This window comes from Penaeus chinensis, chromosome 36 (assembly GCF_019202785.1).
Source record: "Penaeus chinensis breed Huanghai No. 1 chromosome 36, ASM1920278v2, whole genome shotgun sequence".
In the NCBI taxonomy this organism is placed as follows: Eukaryota; Metazoa; Arthropoda; class Malacostraca; order Decapoda; family Penaeidae; genus Penaeus; species Penaeus chinensis.
Genome location: NC_061854.1, coordinates 32,933,690 through 32,936,189, shown reverse-complemented (window position 1 = coordinate 32,936,189; position 2,500 = coordinate 32,933,690). Strand labels below are relative to the sequence as shown.

General features: G+C 52.4%; 1 protein-coding gene across 1 annotated transcript in view; it reads right to left on the bottom strand.

Moving 5' to 3' along the window:
* LOC125044963 (FMRFamide receptor-like) overlaps positions 1-2,500 on the bottom strand; it is a 21,198-nt gene that overhangs the window by 10,590 nt on the left and 8,108 nt on the right. The window contains exons 3-5 of the mRNA XM_047641939.1: positions 1,912-2,073; positions 755-1,385; positions 211-362 (exon numbers count right to left, since the gene is read on the bottom strand). Of these exons, the coding sequence (XP_047497895.1) occupies positions 259-362; positions 755-1,385; positions 1,912-2,073 (897 nt within the window). The 3' untranslated portion in view covers positions 211-258. The remainder of the gene's footprint in view (positions 1-210; positions 363-754; positions 1,386-1,911; positions 2,074-2,500) is intronic.

Below are 2,500 nucleotides of genomic sequence, written 5' to 3'. Positions count from 1 at the left end.
AAAAATGACAATTATCAAAATTACCAAGTTCATCCTCGTTATCATCAAATAATCATCATTACCATTATTACAACATTATCATCACAATTCATTATATTACCCTCAGTTTCTCCACATCTTTTTACTACCACTATCATCACATCACCACCCTTTGTTTCACTGTAACTCCCCCGCCATCACAGGCTAACACGTACACGGGCGGAAACATACATGCACGCGCGTGTGTTTGCAGCCTGGCTCGAGGTCTCACAAACTCCCCTATCTGACGTGCGGGTGGCCCTTGAGTGAGGAGCAGCAGTCCTCACAACTTATGCACTGCAGACGCACTGGCTCTCCCGGGTGGGTTTTCTCGCTGGTCTTGTCTGCGGGCGTGCACGAGGGAGGTGAGGGTTTATAGAGATGGGCGGGGTTTCGGGTGTGGGCGTAGGGGGTCGTCTTGTTGTTAGTGTTGTTGGTATTGTTTAAGAGTTGGAGGTTTGGTCTTGCGCGTGCATGAGGTGTTTGTGATGGTGTGGGTTGAGTAGCGACTGGGGGTTCCTTTGTTTGGGTTGATGTTAGTGGTGGCAAGGTCTGCAGTGTTTTTGTTAGTAAGAGAATTGACAGTTTTGTTAATAGGAGCATTTGGGTGTAGTTTGTTATTGCAAAATCTACAGTTTTCAACGAGATATCTTAATTTCTCAGTCGGTGAGAGAAGCTAATTTTTTTTTTTTTTTTTTTATTTGACCAGAAGAGATACTATACTGTGTTAGCTCACCTGTCTGGAGGTAGAGCGGTTGCTTGGAGGCGAGGAGGGCGCGGCTGCCATCGGGGCTCCGGGCGTGGTTGAAGGACGAGGTGGCGATGGTGGAGGGCGCCGAAGGGTCGTCGAAGGTGGCGCCGGGGTACTTGGAGGGGCGCCAGGGGGACGCGCAGGACATGGCGTGGGCGCCGGGCGCCCCGCCGTGGCCCTGCAGGAGGCGGCCCTGGTGCGAGCCGTTCCACGACGTGAGGCGGAAGGTGTGCGTGGAGCGGCCGTTGGTGAGGAGCCGCGACTCGCCGAACACCGTGTTGTTGGCGAAGGCGCCCGACTCGGCCATGGCCGTGTCGCGCGCCGCCGACGCCGCCAGGATGCGCGAGCAGAACATCTTGAGGAACAGCTTCCGGAACTTCTGGCCGAAGATGCAGTAGATGATGAAGTTGACGGACGAGTTGACGGTGACGAGCAGGTTGCTCAGGATGGTCAGCTCGTCGATGGCGATGTCCAGGAGCTCGAGCACGTTGATGATGAACGCGAGGACGTTGCACACGATGAACACCGTCACCACCACCAGCAGCATCACCGCCAGCCCGATCTCCTTCTTCTCCAGCCGGCTCAGCCGCTGCCGCTCCATGTTGGCGGCGCGGACCTGCGCGAAGCCGGGTCTTTAGCGGTCGAGGCGCACACGGCAGAGGAGTGGCTCTCTCTTTGGGCTCAAGCTCTCTCTAAAGTCTGATCATTTAATGATGCGCGCCCAATATATCAATGATATCTATACAGGATGTGTGTATTTTAAAGACAGTGATAACTGAGATTAAATAGATAATAGATAAGACAAGGCAGCAATATAAATAAGCAAATATTTTCCTGGAATCACTGACTAAAGCGAGCTTCTGTATATTTAACAACGTTATTTTTGTTGCATGACCCCAAAGGAAATAGCTCTCTCTCTCTCTCTCTCTCTGTCTCTCTCTCTCTCTCTCCCTCCCTCCCTCCCTCCCTCCCTCCCTTCCTCCCTCCCTCCCTCCCTTCCTCCCTCCCTTCCCCCTCCCTCCCCCCCCCCAATCCCTCACTCTTCCCCTTATTCCACACCTCTCTTCTTCCCCCCACCCCCACAAACACACCCTCAACCTCCCTAGTACAACCAACTGACCAGGGAAACCAGCGAGACTCACCTCCCTGTAGATAAACGTATTGAAGATCATAAGGCTCAGGAACGGGATGAGGTACATAATGAGGAGGTACATCCACATGATGTACACCTGCTTGTAGTAATCGTTCTGGCGGAGCTGCGACGGCACCACGATCACGAAGGAGATGTCCTCGAACTCGCACACCTGTTTTGGGGCGCGGGAGGGGGTTCATTAGGGTGGGGGTTAATTAGATTAATTAGGGTGGGGGTTGGTTAAGGCGGGGGTTAATTAGGGTGGGGTTCATTAGGGAGGGGGTTGATTTAGGTGGGGGCTAATTAGGGCAGGGGTTAATTAGGGTGGGGTTAATTAGGGTGGGGTTAATTAGGGCACGGGTTCATTAGGGCAGGGGTTCATTAGGGAAGGGGTTAATTAGGGTAGAGGTTAATTAGGGTGGGGGTTAATAAGGGTAGAGGTTAATTAGGGCAGGGGTTAATAGGGTAGAGATGGATTAAGGCAAGGGTTAATTAAGGCAGGCGTTTATTAGAGCAGGGGTGAATTAGGGTAAGGGTTAATTAAGGCAGGAGTTAATTAGGATAGGGGTTAATTAGGGCTGGGGTTGAATAAGGCAGGG